This window comes from Haemaphysalis longicornis, unplaced genomic scaffold (genome assembly GCF_048455015.1).
Source record: "Haemaphysalis longicornis isolate Haplotype H1 unplaced genomic scaffold, Haemaphysalis longicornis Haplotype H1 scaffold_9, whole genome shotgun sequence".
Taxonomy (NCBI): Eukaryota; Metazoa; Arthropoda; class Arachnida; order Ixodida; family Ixodidae; genus Haemaphysalis; species Haemaphysalis longicornis.
In genome coordinates, this window is record NW_027526460.1 from 129,520,089 (window position 1) to 129,547,488 (window position 27,400).

Below are 27,400 nucleotides of genomic sequence, written 5' to 3' on the forward strand. Positions count from 1 at the left end.
TTGTTTTCCTTTGCACTCGAACGAGTAGTGGTGTTTATTTAACGACAGCGACCGAAAGGATCTACAGATATTCGCTACTACAAAATTTTGGTGCCGAAACCCGGGATCTTGAAAGATGACCGAACTGTGAGTGCATCGGCGAGCAACAGGGATCGACTGCTCCGTTGAACGTGGACGACGATCGGAATGGAGCTACAGAAGAAGAAACGAAAGACTCTGCGGGCTCAAGTAAGTCGACTCGTTGGCGAGGCAGAAAAGCTGCTACCGCTGCCTATGCCAAGTGTCGAAGAACTTGAAGTCCTGATCGAACGTCTGCTGCTTGTGGAGGCTCAGCTGAAAGATGTCAACGCGGCAATTGAGCCTTTACTGGCCGACGAAGACGCAGAAGACGAGTTCACTCATGCCATCGAGTACAGTGACAAGATTGTAACCTGCCTGGCGAGACTGAAAGGCAGGGTCAAACGAAGCTGCAACAATAACTCAGGTGGTGGCAACTCCGAACAAGACAGCAACGCAATAAGAGCAAGGACAGCAACGGCGGCAAAAGTAAAACTCCCAAAATTGGAGCTTCTAAAATTCAACGGAAACCGAAGGAATTGGCAGCCTTTTTGGGAGCAGTTCGAAACCGCCATTCACAAAAATCCGGACTTGGCGCCGTCGGAAAAGTTCAATTACCTGAGGGCCGCACTGATCGGAGACGGAGCAGCGGCAATTGCGGGTCTGCAGCCAACATCGGAGTGCTACGATGACGCCATCGACATCCTGCAGCAGAGGTTTGGAAACCAGGCGGCGCTCATCCAAGACCACATCGACAGCCTAATGAACCTAACACCGGTCTCGTCACCTCGGAACGTCCGAGGACTGCGCCGTATGTACGACAACGTCCAAGCTCACCTCCGAGGCCTGAAGGCGTTGGGTGTGGGAGAGGAGTCGTACTGCGCCATGCTGTATCTCGGCCTACTTCGCGCACTTCCATCTGACCTGAGCCTGGATTACAACAGAAAGGTGACATCGAGGAATGCGGAAGAGGCCAGCTCTGCGGGAACATCGAGCAGCGATACCAGCTCCGAGACTTCAAAGAAGCCTGTGCACCTCGGCATGCTGAGCGACCTTTTGAACTTTCTCCGCATCGAGGTAGAGACCCTGGAAAAGTCCATCATCGAGCGACCTGACGGAACTGGTAAGCCTCCATCTCGCTTCCCTACGCATGAACGTGACAAGAAGCCACAGCAGTTTGTGAAGTCACGACAACCATCAGCTGCCGCGCTGCACGGCACAGTTAAAGGGATGGAATGCTTTCTGTGCAACTCAAAAAGGCATGCCACAAAAGACTGCACCGAAGAAATCCCTCTGACAGAGAAGAAACGCATGTTGCAGCAAGGCAGGAGGTGTTTTAGGTGCACAATGCCGCATCATACAGCGAGAATGTGCACGTGCGTACTGAGTTGCGGCAAGTGTCACGGCCGGCACGCTACCAGCATGTGTGATCCGGATTACACTCCGCCTAAACGGATCTCTGACCGATCGGACGACGCGAAAAAAGAGAAGAATCCGAACGAGCCCGTCAGTCTCCAGACTACAGAAAAGGGCAGCGTGAGACCAGCCGTTCTATTGCAAACCGTAACAGCGGTTGAGAGTGGCAGGCAGATGAAGTTGGCCAGACTAATGTTTGACAGCGGCAGCCAACGCACCTTCATAACGGAAAAGCTGTCACGGGAACTCAACTGCAAACTTCTCGGAACGGAGATTCTGGCGGTTGGCGTGTTCGGAGGTGAAAGCAAAGAACGCACCTTTCGGAGGGTTCTGGTAACCTTGAGAAGCCGCCTGAATGACAAAAAAATTGAGATCGACGCGCTAGAAACGCCCAAGATCTGTGAGCACGACCTTCCCAGCCCTGATGAAGGCATTCTGATCAAGTTAGATGAGATTGGCCTCTCAGTTGGGGACGATTTGAGTGGACAGAGCGATCGAGACGTTGACTTGCTGCTGGGATCCGACCACTACTGGACTGCGATGACCGGACGGATCCACCGACTGACGGAAAGTTTGACTGCGGTGGAATCCGTATTCGGATGGGCAGTCCAGAGACGAACGGGGTCACGCACAAGCAGAATGAATTGTTCCCAAGCGATCGTGCTGAAGGCAACGGCGCCAGATCTCGAGTCTTCCTCGCTTCTAAGGAGCTTTTGGGAACTCGAAAGTGTGGGAGTCACCGACGCCTTGGATGACGACCCTCCGGGGGAACATGTTAGGCGAAACTTTGAAGCCGGCATCACTCAGTCGAATGGCAGATACGAAGTTGCCCTCCCTTGGAAGGCTGACGTGAGGCTCGCCGACAACAAGCAGGTGGCGTTAAACAGAATGGAGAACGTGAGGAAGAAACTGTCAAAAAACAAAGGTCTCCTCGAAGAGTACGATCAGGCAATTCGGTTCTATCAGAACAGTGGAATAGCAGAAAGGGTTGATGACGAAGGTAGCGATGAAGGAGCAGCGAAGGTGCTGTACTACATGCCCCACCAGGCTGTAGTACGAGAAAACAGCAGCAGCACAAAGCTCAGGATTGTATTTGACGCTTCATCCCACTGTGCAAACTCAAAATCTCTGAACGACAGCTTGGAAAGCGGCCCGAACCTTAATCCGGATCTGGTCGCCTTGCTCCTGAACTTCCGGACACATCCCATAGCTTTGGTCGCGGATGTGGAAAAGGCCTTCTTGCAAATCGGAGTGAAGGAAGAGGATCGTGACGCGCTCCGATTCCTCTGGTACAAAGACCCTCCGCGACCAAATGAACCAATTCCGGAAATCGAGACTTGGCGAATGACGAGGGTGACTTTTGGAACGACTGCAAGTCCGTTCTTGCTGGCCGCTACCCTTCAGCACCATTTCCAAGCTATGGAGAGCGCCTACCCAGGCACTGCACGGACGCTAAGGAAATCGGTGTACGTTGACGATTTGTTGACTGGGGCGGCCAGCGAGGCAGAGGCGAAGCGACTGTATGCCGAAGCGAACGAAATATTCATGCTGGCAGGCATGAGACTCCACAAGTGGGGCTCAAATAGTGCAGTTCTAACAGGAATGTTTGAAGAGAACGGCGGCGTTGAAAGAAACTTGGGCCAAGTAGCGAACGTGCTGAAAGTGCTGGGAATGACTTGGAAACCCAAGCAGGACTGCCTGACCTTTTCTCCGGACCAAGTGGTCGAGTTCGCACAGCGCGGAGGAGACACAAAACGTTTCGTTCTCCAGACGACAGCGAGATTATACGACCCTCTCGGACTCCTGTCACCATTTGTCGTGAGGGCCAAAATCCTCTTTCAGGAGATCTGGAAACGCAACCTTCGATGGGATGACGTGCTGCCAGAGCAGCTACTGAAGGAATGGATCGCTTGGTGCGATGAGCTTGCGAACCTGAAGGAAATCAGCGTGCCGAGGTATTACGCCACGAAGCTTTTGGGAAACGTGACCCATCGAGCGCTGCACATTTACGCAGATGCCAGCACGGTCGCCTACGGAGCTGTAGTCTACCTCTTAACTATCGACGACACTGGAGCCACAACGACGACACTGCTTCTGGCAAAAGGCCGAGTGGCGCCACTGAAAGAGGTCACCTTGCCCAGGCTTGAGCTGATGGCCGGCTTGATAGCCGCGAGGCTGTATAAGTACGTCAAAACGTGCCTCGACATCGAAGTGAACGAGGTTCACTTTTGGACCGATTCATCGATTACCTTGCATTGGATAACGGGAGACCCGAGCAGATGGAAATTGTTCGTCCGAAACCGCGTGCGAGAAATCCAAAGCCACTCTCTGGGCGCGACATGGCATCACTGCCCTGGGAAGGACAATCCGGCCGACTTGATGACACGAGGTTTGAGGGCATCGAAACTGGTGTCATCGGATCTTTGGTGGAGAGGGCCGGAATGGTTGTCATTGCCGGCGACGGATTGGCCGAAAGAAAAACGCACTGAGCTCCCACAAGACCACCTTGAGGAGCGGCAACAACGGGCTGATGTGTTAGAGATTGCCACGGAGCCATCTGCTGAACTGCTCGACATTTCCAGATTCAGCTCGGCGTCCAAGGTCAACCGAACGACCGCTTGGATTTTCCGCTTCCTCCACAACCTGAAGTCCACGGAAAAAAGATCGGGACCCTTGACCGCGACGGAGATCCAAGCAGCGCGAACACACTGGCTGAGAAAGGCGCAGCAGTCGGCGTTCTCGGCTGACCTCAAATGTGTGACCGAAGGAACCAAGTCTCCACGTGATTCTCCCCTCCGAGACTTCATCACCTTCATCGACGACGAAGGAGTGCTTCGGATCAAGAGCCGCTTTCACTCGGCAAACATGACTTACGACGAGCGAAGCCCCGTCGTCTTGCCCAAACAGCACAGATATTCAACGCTGCTGACGATCGACGCCCACCGACAGGTTCTGCACGCAGGAGTGAGAGACACCGTCGTCCAGCTTCGTGAGAAATACTGGATTCTGCGAGGCAGAGAACTCGTGAAGAAGGTGGTGCGTGCGTGTGTGACGTGTCAGCGTTTCAGTGCTACACCGGGGTGCGCGCCAACGGGACATCTGCCGAATGATCGGACAACCAGAGCAGATCCGTTCGAAGTGATCGGCACTGACTTTGCGGGCCCACTTTATGTTAGAGACAATGGTGTCACGCGTAAGGCCTATATAGTGCTATTCACCTGTGCGGTTACGCGAGCTGTGCATTTAGAACTGGTACATGACATGACGACTTCTAGTTTTTTGTTAGCTTTCCGCAGATTTGTGTCCCGGAGAGGGCTGTGTCGCGTCGTGTACTCTGACAATGCTTTGACATTCAAGCGCGCCACCAAAGAACTGCTCGAACTGTGGAACGTGTTGCGACATCCAGACGTGATCGACCACTTTTCTAGCGCAGGGATAGAGTGGAAATTCATTGTCGAGCGGGCACCATGGTGGGGAGGCTTTTACGAAAGGCTGGTGCGTTCAGTGAAAGGGGCACTGAAGAAAGTGATCGGGAGGAAAGTTTTGGGCTGGCACGAAGTGGCCACCATTTTGACAGAAGTGGAGGCGGTGATAAATTCCCGTCCCCTCACGTATGTATACAGTGACGTGGGAGAGGGCACCCCCCTCACACCGGCCAGCTTTCTCACTGGGAGGCGGCTAACTACACTGCCGACGGAAGTCGCGCAGCAGCCTGCTTCGACGCCCGAGGCACTCCGCGTGTTCTGGAGGCGCCGAAAACGCCTGTTGAACCAATTCTGGGTGGCATGGGGAGCCGAGTACATGCGAGAGCTAAAATCCGCCTATGCTACCGACAGGAAGGAGTCGCCACCTCCCAGAGTGGGCCAGCTGGTGCTCATTAAGGAACCGGCACCGCGCTTGCTATGGAAGCTTGGAAGGATCGAAAAGGTTTTTGAGGGACGGGATGGTAAAGTGCGCTCGTGCACAGTAAGAGTGCCACGCGGCGTCATGTTAACGCGCCCAATACAGCTCATTTACCCGCTAGAGATGGAATGTGCTTGAGCCCATTCGGTGGGGAGTGTGTTGCGACGGATTCAGTCGCAGAACGCGAAGACGAAAGAAACCCCGCAGAAGCGGGGTTATGGACGAAGCAAAGCGCGCGCCGCCGCCGCCGGGGGCTGTCAACTGGGACCACCGGCGGGGTCCGCGCGCGCGCCACATATGGTTCTTGTTTACCAGGGAACGTGGCCCTCTCTCCCTCGAAAGAAGGGACCGCGGCGGCGGGGAGCGGGGGGCAGTGGGTTCGTGAAAAGCATGTAAGACGGAACGGTGTAACCTTCTGTACTTCTGTATAAAGAAATCCTGTTGTTTTCCTTTGCACTCGAACGAGTAGTGGTGTTTATTTAACGACAGCGACCGAAAGGATCTACAGATATTCGCTACTACACACCACTCATTTTCCGCTCCATTGCCCGCTGAGTCGTTCTCAATTTAAGTTGAACCCTATTAGTGAGCCTCCAAGTTTCTGCCAAGGTATTTAGGATATAAGATAGTAAAAGGTTCGAAGACCATTAGGATTATGGGTTGGGAACGTGATGAAATCTAAGGTTTGTAGAAGTTTCGCCTGGTTGGGTAGATTCATAGTAAAAACGTGGAATCGCCGACTAAAGGTATCTTGGAAGCCTTGCGTATCACTACTGAAACGTCTTTTTTAAACGTAGCATTGCGTGTGCTGTTACGATACCCCAGGTGACGCCGGAGTTCAACGTTGTTTATCTGGTCTTAGATGCCCATCGCCTGTCCCGCAGGGAAATTTTGTTTTTATTTGTTCACTCATAAGTAGCCGTAGGTGAGCGCCGTCAATATTCTTGGCGTTAAACGATGTAGACCATAAAGTGCGACCTTCGTGTATTGTTATGTTTGAACGGATAATCTGCCCGCCCAGGTAAATTTAAATAGGCTTATTTATTGCCATAAATCTCACTGGTAGGTCGACCATCCTACTCTCCTTTTCACCGCCAAAGGCTGAATCTTGGGCACACACCGAGCTGCCGGATATGACGTTTGAAGGCGAGTGTCTTCACTTGCCAACATTGTGACTTCCTTCTGTTAAGCACATCTACATCTAATTTCCGAGGTGTGCAAATGGCCCCGTCGTGGCTAAAACGTTGGACACGCGAATCAACTAAATGTGACAAAAATTTTTGAGCTCTAAACTTGTAGCGCGAAACAAAACCGTACCCTTCAAGTTTGTAGGGACGTTGTTGCGTATAAAACGTTGCCAGAAAATCTTTAATTTACTCCCCATTAAACAATTCGGTTATTTCTGAAATTGTGCGCTATTTTTTCTTGGGGGGGGAGGGGGGGGGGGGGCGAGGGGGCAGATATAGTGTTTTCATTTCTGATAGATCGTTTGAGTCCTTCTTAGGTCACACCTTGAAATTCAGGAGCTACTCGAGGACATCTCGATTCTGGGAGGCTACATGTTTCTTGATGTTTCTTAGTTCTAGTTATTTTAGAAAAAAAGGCTTTGAAGCTCTAGGTACCAACTCAGAAAATGGCTCTTTCCACGTAGCGTTCATGTGACCTTCAAGGTCAGGTAAGCTAAAAAAAAAAAGAGACACGAAGTCAAAACACAAGTTTGTGTTATTCGAAAGATTTCGTGTGTTATGGTGTCCCCAGCACTTGTCCGAATGCAAACGATGCTTTATTCACTGAGAAATTAATTGATTTAGGCTAAATTTTGATTTTTCCGCTAAATCGTGCGTTTTCGTGGTCCCAAATGACATCACAGTGCCTTGTTTACCGTTAGTGAACCTAGATGGCGCCACCACACCGCGGCAAGCCGTTTTCTGCCTTTGGTTTGTTTTTGAACGTATTTGTACCTGGCTTGTTTTGTTCATGGAGACAATCGTTTCGTTAAAAATGGCGCTCACTCGACAAATGCGGTCACGTAAGACATCGGCGCTTGCGTCAATCGGCCAGTGTCGTCTGAAACAACCCCAAAGCTTCGCAGTCCTGCGCAGCTAAACCAAGCACATGTAGTTGGGCGCAGTACCAACAGCAGTACGCATCGGTACTTCTATGTTTCCGTGTGCTTTCGTAAGTTCCACTGTTTGTCCCACTGCCCTAAATTTAACCTCAAATAGATCCTTCGGCAAGCTTATAAGCTCTGCCTAATTTGCGTTTGCTTTTGGCGCCCTCCGCCAATCGCAGAGCTGTCTGGTATGACATCATAGGTTCTTTTGCGGGAAATGAGCTAGGGGGTCGCATGGCCTTTCCCTTTTTTTTCCGAATTATGTAGCTTATTTGAGCAAAGTTTACGTTAAAAGTGGTGTCAGTATGATTCTAACGTGGCAATATTTTGAATAAACGAAACTTGTGTTTTCTCTTCATGGCTTCTTTAAGAAGCGCCTCGTGCGGCTGCGTAGTGAAAGCGCCTAATCGTTCCTACCACGGAGAGGGGCGAGGATAGGGGGGTAGGAGTAAGAAGTAAGGACGCGCGACATCAGAAAATAACACAAGGAGGCTCTGGGTGCATCCATTTTCACTGCGTGTTCGCGCCTACAGAGCCGCAATCGCTGCGTAGCGTCTGTGTTTTGCAATGCAAGTGTGCATGCGCTAACTGCGCACTCTCGACGCAAAAACCGAGCTATCGCTCGACAAAAATAATCACACCTCCTCCATCTAACGGCGACGATGGTTGAAATGCGCAGCTTTCTTGCGTACGAAAATTGAATGGCGAAGTGCCGAAGTCGAAGCCGCTGCAGTCAAAGTAAAAGCGTCAACAATCGAAGTGCGAATTGCCTGCGAGTCAAAGTCCACATTCAGACGACAGCAAACGAATCCCTCGCGAGAAAGCTGAGCGCACGTTGGCCAATGTGAGCGTTAGGAGGACATCGCGCACTCCTGGGGCCGCATTCAGTAATGCAGCGGTTGTTTCGAAATGACGCGGTATTGGCGCGCAAATTGTTTATTATCCTTGTTCGGGTGCCCTGTGAGCGTCCGAGAACCGAAAGAAAACCCCGATAGTGTAGGAAAGGAAAACGACGGCTAGAAGCGACGCACACATCATCTCATCGCTTCGAGGTGTCGTTTTCCTTCCCTGCTCTAGCGAATCTCCGCGTGCTCTGCTCACAAGACTCTGGACCCAAGGAAAAAACTGCATTTCGCAGGCAAATACCACGTCATCTCCAGATTACGGCCTCCGCTCCACAGAATTCTGCCGCTGTTTTAAACAACATACGATTGTAACAGAAATGCCACGAAAAAGAAACCACACACAACCGGGAACGTTATGAAAGAAACAGCCAGAAACGGCTTTCAGGCAGCGAACAGGGAGAGGGTGAGGAGGAACCGAGATATAATGGAAAGGGGGCCGAGGATCGAATGTCGTGGTCGTCCTATCAGCTCGGAAGTGTGGAAGTGGCGAGGAGGGCGGCTTGATTGTGACACACGTTGCGACGGCCGCCGTCGGCGGACGTCGACTCGAGAGCGCGACTTGAGTGAAGGACCGGCACGGTGCGCAGAAAAAGAAGAGGAAAAACTGAACTAGGTAAAGAGAAAAAGGCCTTTGGCACGCTGTACTGGAGTATCCGTATCCACGCGCCATTGACGACATATTTCCCATACTTCACTGCGACGGCTAACGGTTCTTGCGCGTTCTACTGCCCCGAGTTCACCGTGCGATACAGTTTCGTAGGCGTAATCCAGCTCGATTATTGCTGCCGAGACGGATCTGCCGCGCACTGGGCCCAGCGGTCCCGCCCCTCGGCCCCGCAGTCGACGCTATTGTGACGGGTGAGACTGGCGGACTGTGAACTCTGTGCGTCGGTTCCCGCTTGCGAGCCCGTTCTGCTGGTGACGCAATTCGCTTCGCCCACGCGTGTCCTGTGAACGGGAAGGAAGATACAGCAGTGTGTGGCCAGGCCGCCGTGTTGTTCGTGCTGCTGCTTCGCGCTCCATGACGAAAATTTCCTGCGTGTCGTCGTTAGCCCGTGTCTTCGTGTCATCTCCTGAACGGTGAGTATTGCGGCGCCGCTTGTAACGAGGCGTACTGCGAGACAGAGAACAAGTTTGGTTGTTGGACGATGGTGATACGGGCTGTTTATTGTTTACCGCCTGTTACCGCGCTTCTTGTTTGGTAACCACGTATGTTGAGGGCTGCGGGCCAGTAGGCTAAGTGCCAATGTTTTTATATACTTACCTCGTCGTGCTAGGCAATATCTGGTCACTCGTTATGACAATAAGCAGCGGAGACAGTTGGGGGAATTCCAATATGTAATTGCGTTTTTCTGTTATTAACATTTCGTGCATGTGTGTTTCTGCGTCCGCGCACGCGCGTTACAGTGAAAGATCGTGTCATAGGCGCTGTTTGGTGGGGATTCCGACACCTTTATCTGATGTCCTATGAATATTGCCCTCTCCACAGCCTGTGTACCGTTGATGGACAGCTACGTCACCCCTCCCTCCCTCCCTCCCTCCCTCCCTCCCTCCCTCCCTTTCTTTCTTTCTTTCTTTCGTTCTTTCTTTCTTTCTCGCTGTCTATTTCGACAGCTGTTCCTCAAACCAGCCATAACCGCGGTGATTCAGTTGGCATTTTCTTACAATCGTGGCTATTTTTTTTCGTCTCACTGCACACATTTTCCAGCTATCACTACCACGAGTTGCAGCCAACGCCGACTACGCTATGAAAATGTACGAAAACAGAATATGATTGGTTTGAAAATCTCTTTTTGCAGTCTGAAGTGTTGCTGGGAATTTTGTTTATAAAATAACCTTTCCTTTGGCCAAAAACCACAAAATAGTCACTGCCTGCTTTATACAGAGTTCGACAGTGTTTTATATTCGCACTTCTCTAACTTGTTGGTGGGAAGTTTAAATTGGCAAGTCACTGGTGTATGCTGAGAGTAAATTTATTTAGAATGAAACAACACGTGCTTTTGAGTGCGTGTAGGCTGCGTCACCAAGCGTTGCGCACAGCACAAACACTTCCGCGGTGCGGGCTCCAATTTACGCTATTTTCCGTTGTTGGCTCGTCTATGTCCTTATTACATGCGTTCAATAGGCTCGCAGGATATTTAGTCGTTGTACAGTCGTGATTATTCTATAGCGCACAGCCTTAACAGCCTTTGATAATCCACCTAACTCCTTTTACTGAGCAAAGGGCAATGCTTTCACCAAAATATGCCACAAATATTGATGAAACTTCAAATTTCACACTGCGAAATTCCACTAGTCACGTCATTTGTGACGTGCCAAAATTTTGCAAACCGGCGTGTTAACTCCATGTTAACACTGAAGCTGCGAGTTCAAACAAAATTCGTATCCCCAATACAATAGCACAACTCATTGTATACACACATGCGTATTACATTTGCACCTGCATGGCTATACGCTCAGCCCGATATGTTTTTCGGCGTTTAGTGCGCGCAAAGTTACCGTCATGCATGCTAACCAACTAGCCCGCGTCTCCGTGTTATTTCGGTTACGAAGTCGAAGTGTTCGCTTGTTTTCATTATGCTCTTAGCATCTAGCGTTCCCGAATGGTGGTGCGCCATACGGACGCCAATCCGCAAACTGAGAGCATACTTCAGCGAGAAAGTGAATTATTTCTATGAAGTATACAAAGTGGAAAATTCTGACGCTGAAATCATGCCAGTACTTCAACGCCATTTTTCAAGAAATCACCGAAATTATTACACTTATAAGCAGTATTTTACAGCAAAGTTGTATGCCACTACCCACCAACGGTTTCATCGCCGTGCGCAAAAACGCCAAGGCCTGAGATGCCGAGCGATAATCAGGCCTAAGGCGTCAGGCTAATCAGGAATACAGCATAGAACTCAGAATTTGTTTAAGGAAACCACAAAACAAGCGTCAAAACCGCATGATGGCATTATGGATGGTAATTGGCGCTTGTAAACAATGGGACGCCCCCCCCCCCCTCCCCATGTGTTCCTGGTAAAGATTGTTTGCAGATTATCATTTAAAGCTAGGCAGGACATAGTGTCACTAAATAGAGTTGTTTAGTGACTCTAGTCCTAAATAAAAATAGAAGACGCCGATAGCATGCGTCAGGCTACGCAGGATCTAGCATTTTCCGCCAGAGAAGCCCAACTTAGTATCAGTATAGATAAGGTATTACAGCACCGCCAGTGAGGCACGCAAATCAGCAACGGCTGCCATTTTAGCGTTTATCAGTGTAGCGAGATCGCCGCACCTATGGCGTCGCCGTTAACTTCATCCGGGTCGCTTGTAAACAACACTACGGAAGATGTACCAGAACGGCATTTTTGGGACAAACTTCTGCGGCGCAAACTCTGTTACACACGTTATCTTTGATGCGCATTTGGAATGACGTCGGTCGCCCGCTGCCGCAGAGCAGGGAGGAAAAGCTAAGCCTACCAGAATTGACAGATTAAAACGCACAAACAACAAAATGGCGGCGCCCATAAACCATCGCAGTGTAAACAAATGTCACGTAATGCGAACAGACCAACGACCACGGCGGCGGCACGGAACAATAGGCGAAAAGTGCCGATACTCTGTACCCTTATCTAGCGACACTATAGCCGAGAGCAAGCGAGAAGCCCTCCAGACGACGAGAACCATTACATACCGTCCTCCATCACCATTTATAGTGGTTTACTACAGCTTTGATGGACATCCACTTTTGCAGGGCGGTATAGCGACAAGTTTTTGAGAGGCTAAGATGAGGTGGTACCTTTTAGATCGCTGTCAACACAACGTGCGTAAAAAGAGTGCTTATATTTCGGAAAATAACGTCGTCGTGCATATAGCCGAGTAGGTGTGATTGCACGTCGTCGTGCGTATAGCCGCAGCCGTAGCACAATCATACTAATTCGCTGTGGTTTTGGCGGCGGCCATCATCGATACAAACTAGATCATGTGGCGTCACGGTTGAAGGGAGACGAAGTGGCTGGTGAGAAGCCACTCCTCGGTCGTTATGCGAGTTTTCGTTTTTGGTCGCCATTATGCCGCCTACAGTTGCTTCGAGATTGTATTAAAATTGGAATTATTGTTACTCGGATATGGCAAACTTTCGAATGAACTGGCCTTGGATTTCCTTAAACTTCTTAAAACTAATGCAAAGTTGCAGAATTAGACAAGCGCGTGAATTTGGAATGCTGCATTCATTACGATGTTTTCAGACCGCTACGAGCTCTTTGGTTTCCTACCACCTCCCCCCCACCCCCGGTAATTTAAGTTTGTGTTAGGTTAGTAGTTGTCATTCCACTTCGTTTTACCTCAATTTAGGACCTCTTTGTACATCGCATGAAAATGCATTCAGTTCAACACGCGTATGTGGGCATGTACGCAAATGTATGTGTATGTATGTGTGTGCGTATGAGCGTATATGGTGTACAGATATGTGTGTGTATGTGTGTGTATGCATGCATGCATGCACGTATGCATGGAATGGAATGGAATGTGTACGTTCACGTACAGGCTAATGATATTTCTTCCCGATTGGAAGCATATTGCGCTTATTCATACGACATGCAACCGACAGGTCGAACGCGCCCGGCGCACAGCAGCATATAAAACCTTTCATTACCTTGAATGAATCAATCAATCCAACCAACCTTTACTAACAACAACAAGTGTAGTTGTTAGGGCACCCGCCCGGTGGAGGGATCCCTAGTCCGGGATCCCCTGGCTGCGGCTGGCTGCGCGGGCCCTTTGCACCCGGTCAAGCTGGAACGTAGGGTCCTTCCTGGTCTACCCCTCCTGTTGAATGGAGGGGTTGGGGATTGGTTGCAGGTCCGGTGTATTTTGGCACTCCCACACCTGATGGTATAGGGTACCGGGCGCTGGGCAGTAGTTTGTAGGTGGCTTGATAGTCTGTCGGATAAATGGCATGAAGAAGGGTACGGTGTGGATACCTGTTAGTTTGAAGCCATCTGAACTTTGCTGCTTCATCCCTTGTGAATTGGTGGTATGGAATGGGGAAATTTTGCCGTTTGTGTCGGTAGTCCGCCAAGATATCCATGTAGCGCAAGAGAGGAAGCCATTGAGCAGATCACATGGCGTCACCGCTTGGCTCTCTGGAGCCGTTTGTTTTAAGCCTCCGCTAACCGCCGCAGCTCAGGAGCTCCCGTTTTCAACTTGAAGATGCATCAGCCTGAACTCTAGGTCTCCGTGTCCGTTCGCAGCCGGCTGACTGAGTCACCGTTTTAAGACTAAGAAGTAAACGAACCATTTCTATCTTCAGTAAAGAAAGTTATTTCCGTTTTTGATTTTGTCATTATTTGTTAATTCAACCTTCAGGATAAAAGTCGACCATATTTTGTGCGAAAGGCACCCAATGTACCTTAAGCTTCTCTTAACGCAAACACTGTCCTTTAAAAGGACCCTGCCACACTCTTCGAGCAGTGCAAATAAACCTGCGCGATGTCTAGATTACACTACGAGGACTATCTGAGGCAAATATTACACCTGAAGCGGTAAGCTCGGAAATCGCTGTGTAAGACGCGGGAAAACCAACTACGTCATCTTCAGTTTCCCTCATCATGCACCGCTTTAATTACGTCATTACAGCGGTGGTTGTCCTATTCGGTATTACTGGCGAACTTCACGGTTAATTTCTGGCATTTCCTTTGACAACCCGCCGTCATCGGCACTGTTCACCAACCTGTTGTATGCCTGAACTTGTACGAACAGTTTTGGCATTTTCGTTGTGTTTTGAGTGGGCGTGGAGATTGAGTGACTAACTCAATGCTCCCGTTTCGACCAGACCACTCCACAACAAACCTGCATTGCTTCAACAACGTCCTACCAGCCTGAGCGCTTGCTTGTGAGCAGGCACCAATGCCTGCTTTGTTGTTGCACCAGACCGGAAATCTTGCGGAGAAAAACCCGGCCGACGATATATCGAAGGCCACCGGAGAAAGCGCCACGCGCTGCTCCCCTCGTCGGGAGAGAGCGCGCAGCTTTTGTCGCGTAGTGTGCAGTCGAGTTGAGAGGGAACTATTATGCGAGCTTTTTCATCTTACGTAGCTTCAAGGAGCCATGAAGAGAAAATACAACTTCGTTTAATTTGAAAGAACGAGGATTCAATATCTCACTCAGCTCCATTAGAGCCACAAAAGATGTTTTTTTACCTAAAAAAAAGCAAGAAGTATTTAAAAACTTTCAAATTTTGCGCCACAGTGACGTGTTATGAGCAAGAAAGACGTCATACGGGCCAACAATAAAACGTAATTTTCAGTGCGTTAATTGCACGTTAGCATTCAAGTGATGCGGTCAAATGGAACTAGAGGCCCCATTACAGACGTCTGGTCATGTGTCGTCGCGACAGGTCTCCTAGGCGCCCGCCAATCGCACAAACAAGGTTCCGTGACGTCATAGAAAAGTTGCGGGAAATTGGCTAGGGGGTCGCGACTGCTTCAAACGTTTTCTTTAATATCTCCGTTATTAGTTCGAAGATTGCGATGATATTGGTATCATTGTTATCGGGACTAAGCAGTCTTTCTAATAAACCCAACTTGTATTTTGTCTTCATGGCTCCTTTCAGGGATAGTGAATGGATTTTATAAATCTTGCGGAACAAGGCAGCTTGGGCAATAGACATTACGCCAATATACATTTCGAATAGGCGGTGGTAAGTACTGTAGGGACCCTTTAATGGCGGACCTTAACATCACCGCGTAAAGTATGCTTACGTAATGCTGAATACATTAGAGGAGTGGGTGGTAGAGATGACCGACTTTAGTGTGGATAGCCGTGGCCGACGGATGACCACATCATTATTATGAGCATCCTCAACCTTTCCGACGTCAAGCCCACAATCCAGAGAGAACGCGATTGCGCTTACTCGGGCTTCGTTGTATTTGTAACAAAGGGGGAAATTTCGAAGGAGATCACGCAGAAACGCCCCTGCGGAAGCACTGCCCGCTCTGTCCGACGCATTGCGCGGAGGAGGAGAGACTATCTCGTCGACTGGATGAATTTGCCCAACGACTACCAACTGTCCGTTGTTTTTTAGTCACCTCATGGACATCGTAGCCTTCGATGAGAAATGAGGCTGTTTCTTCCAACGGCGGGCAAATTTCGCGGTGGACAGCGGAACCCCGTTGCTGTAAAAGAGGTGAGGAAGCATGGCATTGTGCAGCGAAGCTTCGTACGTGGAGCACTACTTTTACGTTTCCCAGAAAATTTGTCGTCCTTTTCTAGGAATACTTGACGTAGCGTGTCTTAGCGGTTCGACGGCGTTTTTATGACGCCGTACCGAAGCCGCAATATTTCGGATGTGTTACACAATGTTCCGAATTCGTCATCGAGGAACGTTTCCGTGGCATACTCGCCGCAAGGGTGCTCTCGGTGTTGTTTATGATGGTCGTGGTCAGCGCGTTGAACTTCGCCCAACTGGACCTTTTGTTCCCGATAACGTTCGGCTAACTGCGTTTGCGTGTATCTTGTTGTGTCATCATGCAAGTGAGCTCCTTGCTCCCGATGTCACTCGGTATCGCGCGTTTGTAGTTGTCATGTTTGTTCTGCATTGCAGATTTTCTCTTGCGCCGTCGTATGGCGGGATTGCAACACCGCCTTTCCTCTTCCTTCACTCCAGGAATTTCCAAATTTCCGTAGCAGCAGCGGCACTGTGTTCCTCCTTCGGCTGTTTCTGTCGCGACCGGAAAGCACCCTGTCGTTCGGCGTTTCGGCTTCTTCGTTCATCAATGTGCTGTTAGTCTGAACAACGGCACGCGCTGGCCGTTTGCGCCAGCGCGCACCTTCTGTGTCCGCTTATTACGGCGTAAAACTCAGGTGCATCATCCAAGGCAGAAAGTGACCGTAGTCGCTTTGTCGTCGACAAAACAAATGGCGTACCAAAATTGCCGCCACTGTACGAGGGGGAGGAGGAGCAGGAGGAGGGGGCGAAGCATTAATTGAGCAAAAAAAAAAAAAAAAAAAGAAAAACGGTTGGTGGCCTCCTCAGTTCAGGAGGCCGCGCGCCGCCGATGCTCGTGTGACCCGCTGGATTAGGCTGCGCTGGCCCTGCAGTTCAGAGCTGGTAAACGCGCATTCCCACTGCTCGGGGATTTTGGAAGAGAGAGGAACCGGGTGAGGGAGAAGGAAAAGGTACAGGAAGGCGAGGTGGGCAGTAGTGGATAGAACTTGACAGCCTGGGCAGTTATGCTCGAAGCATGAGTTGGAGAAGTGGGAGAGGATGGTGTGTTCGGAGGCGGTATGTGCCGGTCTGTAGTCGGCGCCAGATTCGTGATTGTTCGAATGAGAGGATAGGGAGGGGAGGGGGATACCTTCGGTTAGTGTGACGGTAGTGTTATAGGAGTTCAATGAATCAGGGGGGAAGACGATGAAGAGTGGCCTTCGTAGAGTCCGAGGCGCCTGATCCTGTAGGGAACACCCGGAAGTGAAGCTCGCGGGCCGCAGCAAGCGCTGCTTCATTCCCAGGGAGTGAGGCATGTCCCGGGGTCCGTACTATGACGATTGTAGGTAGGTCGGGAATGGCTTTGAAGAACTTGAGCGCTGCGGGGTGATACTCTTTCCAAGAGGTAATGTCAACAGGTTTGTTGAAAATCAGTGGTTATATGTGGGTGGTGAGTGCGTGAATGTGTAATTTGAACCCGGGTCACCAAGGCAGGAGCCAAGACAGGAGCCACAACGCTAACCCGGCACCCTGGCAGAATGGAACATTTAGGCTGATGTATGTGTCGTGACAGGTACACGTGGCGGCACGTGCGTAGAACGGGTGCGGGCGGAGGAGAGCTCTGCCATTGTGGAAGGTGCAGCGTCCAGTGAGGCCTGTCGGCCTCTCGGAGCGATTCGTGTCAAAACACGAAAAACTACACACGTAGCAGTAGAGACGTAATTGATAATTTCTAGGTTTTAGAGTCGAAGCACCTTAGGGGCTCAGGCTGTCGCCGTCTCCGGTCGTCGTCGTCTCCTGAAGTCACGGTAAATCAAGTTTCCGAACGATGGTCAAAACATAAGTTAGAATGAATAAAACGGGTACAAAGTAAACTACCATGATTCAAACTGATTGAAAATGCCGATGTATTCACGATTTGATTGCATTAATAACCGAAATTTGTGAAATTCTGTCTCAAAACTGGTTTCAAACGCCAGGTTTTCTTCTGTAAAGCATACTTCGTAGCATGCTGCCGCGTGTGACACGAAGACAACTTACAGCCAGTCTGGCGCTCATTTAATTGCTTAAATCCTGTTCAACGCAAGAGAGGGCGCCACCGCCTCAGCAAGTGCGCGATTGCTCCCCCCACCGGCGTTTCTCCGGCGCCCAATCAGCGCGCACCGTGTGGCAAGAGAGGTACTTACAATCTTTGAATACACTTATAACTGCAGGCTTCGCCCCTCCCCAGGTTTCACGCAAGTGGAGATGGTCCGGAATTTTTTGCCTCCAAAGAAAGCAGTCATAAGTGCACGGGGAATTTTTCCACAGCGCCTCAGTGTGGGGAAGATGAGAATGCGCAACGGCGAGGCGCTGAGGCTGTGCACGGCTAGACTGGGACGAGTCAGTATCCTGCGAATATAGTACACTACGGTTCCACTTCACTCGGTTTCGTTCCTGGTGGTCACGGAAGGGCGCTAAAACCGTGTGGGTACATTTGGCGGCCAACGGGATAGACACTTACTTCTGTTGCGCTGTTTTCATTATTAAAACGCTTTCACGTACTTGAATTTCCAGCAAATTGGTCGGGCTTTGCGAACTGTAAAGAATTCATCGGAGATGTAGTGTATAAGAAATTTGCATTGTCAAAGGGCAACTGCAGCAATGCGTTCCCAAAATTAACAGGGTGTTCTAACCCGCTGCAGAACTGACGGGCTCTTTGACAGCTGTCCCAGTCACACTTCCCTTAGCGCACACAGGATTATCCTATGGTCGGGCATAGCGAATCCTTTTTATGATTGGCTTAGCTATTAGGCCCAGCTAGATATAGCCATTTCTATGGCTGTATTTAGTTACTTTTATCGATATCCCTTTCGCATCCTCTATGGCCGTATATCAGCAGTCCTGTGTAGGAATCTCTGGCTTTTTTAACATTTCGCTGAAGACATTTTTATGGCATTTCAGTAAGACAATTCTAGGGGAAGGTGCATGTCGAGCAAAGCTGAAGTCCGGTCTATACGCGGCCTCCCTAGCACGACGACAGAAGGGAAGTAAAATTCAACACGGAGAACGCCAACTTGTTTTGACGATGGGACCTCCTCCCCGAGGCGCCGGAGGAAAATACACATGGAAGCGTTTGGAACGCCGATAGAGAGGCTGGTACGACGTACTCAACTTGCATATCCCAGTATTGAGAAGCACAAGCTTTTTTTGCATTTAATCAAATGACTCTGCATTGAATCCCGGAAGCAGAAGAAAAATTCAGAGAACCGTAGCCATAAAGAGTTTCGCTGTAAAACATCTCCTTGCCTGTGGTTGGAAATTTGAGTTTAGCCCGTAACACTATGCCACAGTAGCGCCGCAAGGTAGGGGAGGACTCATCGGCTTTCTCCATTACATCTCTACCAATTGGCAACAAAGGCAACATTTACTTTTTATACGCACAAATGTCAGTTCATTACGGCGAACAGCAGTCGTGAAAACCGCTGTTCTTGCTGAGTGCGACAGATGGAGCCGCCACTATCGGCTTTGTGGTTCCATCTTTGGGTCTGATGCGGTTTGCATCCTTCAAGTCCGGTTCTGAGGCCGTTTCACGGAATTAAGTCAGACGTTTTAGGCTTGTTCGCGGGTGCATGCATGCCACTTCCGTCGTAGCTAATGGCGATGGTGAGAATTCCTTCTGTGGGGCCTTTTTACTACCGTTCTTGCTGGTGCCAGTGCATTCCGGCATTAAGATGTCAACATGTTTGTCTAGTTTGATGTTTGTGCTCTAGAAAATACGAGGAATGGCATAAATGTGACCGTTGTTCTTCAAGTACTCATGTCACACGTCAGCAGGAGGCCTTCCTTTTGCGCATGCATGCAAGTCGGTGGTTTGCCTGCCTTTCTCCCTTTCTTCATGTGCCAGGTTCAGTCATATAATCCGCATCTATCTTTGCTGTGAGAGGTCTAGCACTATAAACGCGTCACTTCATATCCGACATGAGATGGCCGGATATCGTTCGCTGGTAAGAGCCTATCGCTGAGCTTGCCATGAAGGTCAAATAAAGGGCCGGCATAGACAGGGTCACGAGTGTACTTTTTAGCCTGGTATCCCACAAAACAGGGGGAGTTCCCAACCAACAGGACAGAAATACGCACAATAATTCAAAACAACAGATATTGTGGGCTGCTTAGCGGTCCCTTTCATCTCATCGCGTGCCGATAGATATCGCTCGTTTCAGCCGAGCATAATATTATGCTGCACGTTCTTTTTCTGTTTGTGAGGTCGCCCTCATGCAACCTTAGACAATGGAGAGCGATAACTGAGAACCTTTTACGGGGACATAGCAACACCTGTCAGGTGACGCTGTTTCTTCTGTGTGCGGTGCGTCGATAATCCAATATCTCCTGCAAGGTTCAAAAACGGTACCCTCCTAAGAACTGCGCAATATAACTGCAGCAAAATTGAAACGCAGACAATTTGTCATAAAACTTCAGCGGATGGTTGACATGGGGGCAAAAACTCCCGCTAGGTGCGTCACCATACGTGCAGCATTGGCCACGAGCCACCACCAATGCTGGAATTTTATGTGCGCATTGATGAAGCTATTGATGCGGCGGGCTGTTAGTCACCAACACTATCAAATAAAATACGCCGAAGCAGGAAGTTGCACCGACAACAAATGGATGTTTTAAAGCTGTTCGCTTACGAGTCCGGGCATTCAAAATGCTGCATCGTCCTGAAGTTAACAAAAGAGAGAGAGAGAGGGAACAACTTTATTAAGATTCAGGCAGTAACCGGCTTACTATGGTTTGGACTTTCGTCCACGCGATATATAATTTAAAATGGGAAAGGGGGTTGTGCGGTTTTTGTTGTGTAGTTAAAACTTCTTATTCAGAGACAACAATATTACTGACACAGACAAAAACAAAGTTGGAAAATAAAGCCTTAAACGCTGAAAATAAATAACACGTAATTGTCGGCACGTGACGTTATAAAAACAAATTGCGACCGAAAAAGCAAGCAAAAAAGAGAAAACTGAGCAGTAAATAGCTGTTTCGCTACTGGAATGCGCGTTGTGCTCATTATTTCCTTCAAAGCAGTCTCAAAGTGACCAACCTTCTGCCTACGTTTCGGAGTCGTGAGCTTTGAGTTTGCTTCAGCTCTATTCAGGAACACACGGAAGACTCCCCTGCCGTGACGTTACGGGAGGAGCGCTCAGGCATTAAAGTTGTTTCTGGTAGGCGTTGTGCCAACCATGTCTCACTGGTTGTGATCGACAGGAGAAGCCGTATAAAGACCGCGGCGTGCAAATGAACTTCACGCACATCCATGAGCGGGAATACAAAGCTATAAAATTGAACCGAGTTCCAACCAGAGTGAAATCTGCTCTAACAGTAGAGCTGTGGTTGTCTTGTGTCTGCATGAATGTCGGGCGCTCGCCCGAAAACGGCAGTGCCGTTACTGTGCAAATTTTACGGTGCGCGCAAGAAATCAGTAGGTGAACGCCATCGACGGGAGGCTCCCTTCCCTTTGCCTTCCCTATCGGGAGGGAGCGGAACCCGGCCCTTCGAGACCACTGCGCCCTCTATCGTTGGGTCGCGTAATCTGCTCCGGTCCCTGCGTGACGCACGACCTACAGCAGACGGACGTAAATGCTCGACCTAGAACAGCTCCGCTGTTAAAAAGTAGCACGTAATTGCGAATCATTTGCCGAAGCTCGTGAGGAGCACAAAGGGGGCAGAAGAATGCCAAAACAAACCAAACCGCCAAAGGATGAGTAACAACTTAATAGATGATATAGACGTGCCATGATGCCCTATATCTAGTACGAACTGTCCGCATGCTGGAACCAAAAAGACACCGAGCTTGGAGGGTAATATGGTGGGGCGGAGGGGGCGTTGTGATGCTTCTGCCATGGGTGTCCTGTGCATTAGAACTTTACAGCGCATTCTAGCGTTGTTGGAGGGCTCCAATTGTTATTTATTTATTTATTTATTTATTTATTTATTTATTTATTTATTTATTTATTTATTTAAAAACACCTTACAGGCCCCTATTGCGGGGCCTTGTGTAAGGTGGGTAACAAAGGGTGAGTGCCGCGACAGAATTGTAAGATAACATCCAATTCTAACGAAGAAGAAACGGAACAACAAATAACACGTTATACATCAGTAAAGATAAAAAGAAAACATACAAAAAAAGGTCATTTGAAGTTGTACATGGAAACATTGCAGGTGGGTAGAAATACAGATATGCACTCTGTATAGTCGGAAGTATCAAAGCGTTTAGTATTGCTATTTGTTTACGTATCAAGGCCTTCTGTTGCTTACAACGAAATGCTCTTGTATATGCCGTGTTCAACGTCGTTCGTGCTACGGGAGGCGGCGTATCCGTCAAGCTGCCGTTGAGAGCCTTTTTCTCGCACCTCCTCATGCACCAAAGAACATGACATACAAATATTCAATGCAAAAAAGGATTTGGCAGGTCTGCCACCGACGTTTCCACACTGGCAACCCTGTAGAAGCCGCATTTTCCGCCTTGTTACTTCACAGGCCGGTACTTTTGAGGCAACCCCGATAAGGCATGGATATGAACGAACTCATTGTGGACAACCGCTCCCTCTACTGATACGCGTGAGGTGCCGCGATAGTTGCAAGACGATAGCAAGCGGGGACCACAAGTGGGCTGCATCGTTTCACGTATTGTATAGAGTGCCGCGCTGCATGTTTCTGATGTGCGGTTGCACATACAAGTCTGGAGAAACTTGGTGGCTGCTAAGAAAGGAACTCCAGGGATTTATTCTGTCAACAGCTGTGGTGAGCAAAGATATTTCCTATTTAGGGGAGTTGCGGAGCTGATTTCCACCACTGCGCCATGCAAATACATGTAGTTTCTGTGTTCTTGCAAAGTTCTCGAATTCCTCAAAGTCCTAGGGTTCAGTGCAAAAAAGGACAGGGACTAGGAAAGAAACAACACAAGTCCCTCAACGCTCTTGCGTTGTCTTTTCTAGTCCCTTAGCGCTGGTGTTTTGTCGTTTCTAATCCCTGAGTGCTCTTGTGTTTCTTTTCTTGTCCCTGAGCACTCCGGTGTTGCCTTTTCTAGTCCCTGTCATTTTTGTGCTGAACGGTACATAATGGAATACCAACTAGGCCAGTAACTTGTTACTAAATCATACTTCTTGAATTGTTTGTAGCAGTGCTGGGGCTTCATGAGAGAAAACAAAGTTTGACGCGTCGGTACCTATTCGAAACCTTATCAGTCTTGTGTCGTTTTCATTGCTCTCGCCCAGGTTGTGCTATTGCGCGATGTTATGTTTCATGATTTGTGAAAATGTGATGATCTTGCAGGGTCTTTCTTAATGGCTGTCAGGGGTGATGTGAAATATACTAAAAGTTACAGACCCACCAGCTTACTCTGTCGTAGGACAGTTATTGAACAATGAGGGAAAAAGCTGAATTTAGGCAAGGCTGCATGGCAATGGATCACATTCATGGGATGAACCTGGTAACAGAGAAATGCCCGGAGCGTAATGAAATCCTTTACATGGAATTTATAAATTAGAAAAAAAAATTCGTTTGGTTCAGTAGGCGCAGCCGCGGTGATGCCAACATTGTGCGACCACAGAGTGGTGGTGTACATACGACTGTTAAACCACGAATATAGGAGCACCACAATTTTCCTGTAAATGGGTAAAGGTTTCCTGTCAGGAAGCGCAGCAAACAAGGACACACCGTCTTCGTGTCTCCTGGGCCCTTTCTTATGGTCTTGGAACCTTACTGTCTGGGACCCTTTTACAACATTGTAAGGTCCCTGTATACATTGTATATATATCTTTTTGGTTTAAATAAGTAAATACAGACTTGCTCTTAACAAAAAAACATTATTTGCAGCCTATCCACAACTGTGTTTAGGATTTTTCATTGGGGGCAGTCAGGTGTACGAGGGAAGATGTACGAGCGGAACGAGAAGCTTTCGTAAATCAAGTCCCACACCAAACGAACCAACCCAATTGCTAGTGGCTCATATTGTTCGAGAGTATGACGTTGTGCTCTGCGAACAATGGTTTCTGATTTGGACGGTCTGCTGTACTACGATTGAGCTCTGTAGTTATTACTGATACAGGAATTCCACGGCTTTCAATAGCGTTCAACCACCTCTGCCATTAGGCGGAGGGGTTTCTATCTGATTTTTCACGTCCATGCACTCCCCTCCAAACCCAAACTGCTTCGACCTTGTAGGAGTGGCGACTTCTAATAGATATTGGCTTCATAACGCCAAAGATCCAGGTTTGATTCCGACCACTGGAAGCATTTTAATTTTTCTTCCCTTCACACATGGTCATCATCATCACCTCAGAGAAAGTTCTTTCCGGCTATAGAGAAAAACCCAAGGGCCACGATAGAATACTTCGTGCTCTGCAAACTAATACTTACACTAGCACAAACCACTACATAGCTCCCACCTTGTATCCCCGTTTGTGCCGCTTCTGTAAGAATTCGGAACGCTTTTTCATATGGCCGACGGCTGTCGGCTTAAAAGCCCACTTGACCCACCCAATCCCTTCCACACTTACGAGCTTTGGGAGAGCGCCTTGGCCAGCTCTTTCCTCGACGTCCAGCGCAAATTGGTGGACAGAGCAGAAGATGCGGCGCGTGCCAATGGACTCCTGGAATAAGGAGGCCACCCTAAAGATTCTTTACTAGTAAACAATAAATATGTTTGGTCTCTCTCCCCCACAGTGCGTTTTGGGTGGACTACGTACATCGGTGACAGGCTGAAAGATTCGCTTTAAAATGAGCGTTTTGTGCTTAGGAGACTAGGTCGAGTTGTGCCCCTCACAGGGAAGCCTCCACAGTCATGGCGACGGCGAGCGTCGACATCGCGTTGTAGGGTATTTCGAGGTCAGCGAATGGAAACCCCGAAGGGTTGTCGTTGGAACTTTGGTCAAGCTCCGGCGTACGGGCCATCTGTCTGTCTGTCTGTCTGTCTGTCTCCGGGAACTTGCTCATCAACAGGATAGCCTCAACCGACTACATACCTCCCCACCCTACTGTGTAATAAGCATTCTTGTATTCTCAGTTCCTCACCCTATTACCGCTAATTGTTTTATGGATGCCACTCTTGCGTTCGTGCATATTTTGAAGTCTACTTTAAGTTTATATTTTCACCCTAGGAAGGAATTTCCAACGTGTACTTCGGCTGGGGTTCCAACAGCTTTAAAACCCCAAGCAAACAAGTCCGTAGTTCTTGCTTTAATTAACATGCGATTGTAGGGCTTTTTACATTTACTTGTTTGCCGTTCTTTGATTTACATTGGGCTCGTTCTCGAACTAAAGATGTTTAGCATACAAACTTCGTTTTGCCTCGTCTTGGATGGCTGAGGAAACTGGACTTATCCCACCTTTCATTGACTTTGGCTACTTAATCGTGCTGCGCATACAGCACTGACTGCTGACCAAAAAATCGAAATGTCACAAGCTTGCCAGGGTTTATAAAAAATTGTATAAACTAGCATCATTCAAGAATATTAAGAACACTTGCAGGATCTTTGAGGTTTATAATGAAAGAATCGTTAGTTGTTACTGTTGAAAAAATTTGTAAAATATTTAGGAAGTCTGGAAGGTAGCGAGACAATGACGCAGGCAGGGAACATCTACCGTCGGCCGCAGAATGTTTACAGTCGTAAATATGAAAATGACTCCAACTAGATTAACAAGAACTGACAAGTGGTAGCTTGCAAAACTCTAGATCTGGTTAAATGAAACATAAAAAGGGATATATGAAATTTAAGTTCCTATGAGTGCTCTATAGAGCTAGATCGAATATAAATGCATGGAGACCCAGACACAATCGTTTAACAAAAATACGGTAAGGTTGGAGGTTGGTCGAGTTCGTGCATGACGACTACGAAATGGAAACAGCATTTCAATACAGAGGATAGAAATATCAACACAACCAGCGCCACGGTCGTTTTTTGTTCATGTCGTGCAAAAAAAAAAGGCGAACGGCCATTTCTGAACCTTGATTTCCTTTCTAATCCAAGCCCTGTTCTTTGCCGCAGGAGGCCCACCAAGAAATCTGCCGGCGTTACCTTCGAGAGCTGTGGGCTGGAGCAACGGCAGGAACAGGCGCGGCGTCCAGCCGCAAAGTGGCCGTTCCTCCGGCTGGACCCGGGAACGCACGACCCCTTCCACGCCAGCCGAGGCCAGCACGGACTGCCCCTCGTGGACCCTGAATCAGCGCGATGGCCATCGAACTCACGGCAGCGGGACTCCAAGGCCAAGACCTGCCCCCCGTTCGCTTTAGTCCTAACGGCACCCAGAATGGACACCCTGTCAACAGTAACGGAAGACCCAACGGCAATGCCGTTCCTAATGGCGGAATCCCTGCCAACGGCCTCCGGCATGGATTCTTCGAGCCCGCCGACGACACCGCCAAGCCGGACAGGCGCTTCTCCACGGACTCGGTGCCGTCCAGTTCTTCGGACCGATCTCGGCGAGTCATCCAGCGGTCGCTCACGATGGTCGAGGCCACGCGACCCCAGAGGCCGCGCATCGTACGCCAGCCCCGTACGGTGTCCATGAGCGAGCCCCCGGAGGACTACTGGCGGCGGCGAGGCTCCCGGCGGCTCAGCTTCTGCCCGCGTGGGTCCTTGTTCGAAGTAATCCAGGACCTCCCGCCTGTTCTGCCGTCCCTACCCACCCTCAATGAGGTCGAGGAAGCAAAGACGGTTCCAGAGCTGGGAGGCTTTCCTCCGCTGCCGTCTCCGGAGAAGCTGGCGGCCGAGGAGCCTGTTGAGGAACCAGTGGAGACGCCCTTGGCTATCTTGACGCAAGTGTTCGTGCCTTTCATTCTAGCGGGATTGGGCATGGTGGCCGCCGGCGTGCTACTGAACCAAGTCAAGGTAAGTCATTCACTCGCCTACAACTCAAAGCTCTCACGAGTCGCTCGTAACTGTTGAACATAACGTTTTAACTGGGTCCTGTATGTTGTTGTTCTCAAAGTGAAACAAAAAAAAGCCAGGAGAGCTTCACGAACGGGGATATGGAACAGGGATATCATTAACAAGGAATGTTAAAAAGATCTGCAGCAGTAATAACCCACAGTCCTGTTTATTGGAATCAGACGAAAGGGCAGCGTATTGGGACAACGCTATTTGATGTGACTACTAACACACGTAACCGTAGAGCGAAATTCGAAATTTTTCATGTTCCTTGCAGTTTTTTTTTGTTAAAAACCGACTTTAGTGGCTGGATTGCAGCAGAGAGAGAGTTACCCGAATTTAGTTCTTTCAATTGAACAAAGTTCCATTGTGTGTTCATGACCCCGTTAAGCTGCTCGAACAACAACGGTAATGTCTGTGTGTCAAAACACGGCTTCACAGCCTGGCATGCGTAGAAGTTCTCTAAAATGAGAGCAACACCGGTGGCCCGACGGTGTCGCAAGCACGAGCAAATTTGCTTGTAATGGGTTCTATAAAATGTTCTTTATGACGTTCACAATTAACTAGCTCTCTGTTGGTTAATAGTTTGAGCTTGCTGCAATAACGATTTACCACAGCAGTTGCGTAGTGTGTGAGAGGCGGGGGGGGGGGGGGTGTATTATCGGCTCTTCATATTACATTTCTCGCAGTTTGTAACATGGGACCCAGTGATTTTTTTTCGTTGGGGAACTGCTAGTCGGCTAACCGTTCCTTGTTAAAGGAGCCATGAAGACAAAACACAAGTTGGGTTTATTAGAAAGACTGCTCAGTCCCGATAACAATCATACCAATATCATCGCAATCTTCGAACAAATAACGGAGATATTAAAGAAAACGTTTGAAGCAGTCGCGACACCCTAGCCAATTT

General features: G+C 49.0%; 2 protein-coding genes across 4 annotated transcripts in view; both read left to right on the forward strand.

The window, feature by feature from the left end:
- The window catches only part of LOC144153048 (solute carrier family 41 member 3-like), a 280,541-nt gene that overhangs the window by 198,970 nt on the left and 54,171 nt on the right, over positions 1-27,400 (forward strand). Inside the window, exons 1-2 of one of the 3 annotated variants that reach the window (XM_077684683.1) lie at positions 8,897-9,474; positions 25,612-26,454. In XM_077684683.1, coding sequence (XP_077540809.1) covers positions 25,795-26,454 — 660 coding nt within the window. In that variant the 5' untranslated portion in view covers positions 8,897-9,474; positions 25,612-25,794. Of the gene's footprint in view, positions 1-8,896; positions 9,475-22,213; positions 22,367-25,611; positions 26,455-27,400 lie in introns of those variants that run through there. The other 2 variants (XM_077684685.1, XM_077684684.1) reach the window with 2 other exon arrangements.
- Positions 187-25,785, forward strand: LOC144153432 (uncharacterized). The gene is made up of 4 exons (XM_077685078.1): positions 187-1,180; positions 1,628-3,656; positions 4,056-4,509; positions 25,612-25,785. The coding sequence occupies exons 1-4, from the start codon at positions 187-189 to the stop codon at positions 25,783-25,785; spliced, it is 3,651 nt and encodes a 1,216-aa protein (XP_077541204.1).